The sequence below is a fragment of the Myotis brandtii genome, unplaced genomic scaffold, assembly GCF_000412655.1.
Source record: "Myotis brandtii unplaced genomic scaffold, ASM41265v1 scaffold41224, whole genome shotgun sequence".
NCBI classification, from domain to species: domain Eukaryota; kingdom Metazoa; phylum Chordata; class Mammalia; order Chiroptera; family Vespertilionidae; genus Myotis; species Myotis brandtii.
In genome coordinates this window covers 1-779 of record NW_005365842.1, presented here as the reverse complement: position 1 = coordinate 779, position 779 = coordinate 1, and the positions used below count along the sequence as shown (strand labels likewise).

The 779-nt window shown below is 62.6% G+C and overlaps 1 protein-coding gene across 1 annotated transcript; it reads left to right on the top strand.

Annotated features, from left to right (window-relative positions):
- Positions 1-45: 45 nt before the first annotated feature.
- LOC106727359 (symplekin-like) lies at positions 46-746 on the top strand (the record flags this gene model as incomplete). The annotated part of the gene is made up of 2 exons (XM_014545588.1): positions 46-287; positions 495-746. Coding segments are annotated over 2 exons (392 nt in total), but the record flags the coding sequence as incomplete, so codon positions are not given.
- Between the last annotated feature and the right edge of the window lie 33 nt (positions 747-779).

Genomic DNA, 779 nt, shown 5'->3' with positions numbered 1-779 from the left:
TCCCCAATTGACAAAGGGGAGAAACTGAGTTTCAGAGAGGTGAAGTCTCCTCCCAGGTCACCCAGCTGGCAGCGTTTGAACCCTGCTCTGCTGCCCTCAGAACTCTGAGTGGGCTGCGTGCGCCGCGGCCTCTGAGCTCTGTGGTTCACAGAACCGGGGGCCAGGCGGCCTCTCTGCAGCCGTGCCCTGTCCCTCCCTCTGGCAGGATCTTCACCAAGGTTGTGCTGGAGGCGCCCCTGATCACGGAGAGTGCCCTGGAGGTGATTCGCAAGTACTGCGAGGATGAGGTAGGCAGGGCTGCAGACTCCCTCTGTCCCCAGCATCGTGGAGGGACAGGGCCCTGCTCACTGCAGCCTGTGGCAGGGACAGGGCCCTGCGTGGGGCCGAGACCGTGTGGAAGGGGTGTGTGAGGGCAGGTCCATCTCTGAGCAAGGCAGGAGAGCCACCCGGGGCTCCCTGCTGGCGGCTTGAGCCCGGCCCCTCCCTCTTGCCAGAGTCGCACCTACCTGGGCATGTCCACCCTCCGAGACCTGATCTTCAAGCGCCCGTCCCGCCAGTTCCAGTACCTGCACGTCCTGCTGGACCTCAGCTCCCATGAGAAGGACAAGGTGATTCTCCACCGTCCCGGGCCCTTCCCGTCCTGAGGACCCAGCCTGCTCCCATCACAGTCCCCTGGGAGGTGCCCTTCTTGCAGCAGTTCTTGGGTGGTGGTTGTGTTTCCACGTATGATGTCATGAAGCTGTTAGGATGTACACACATGTATACTCACCCTCCCAGGA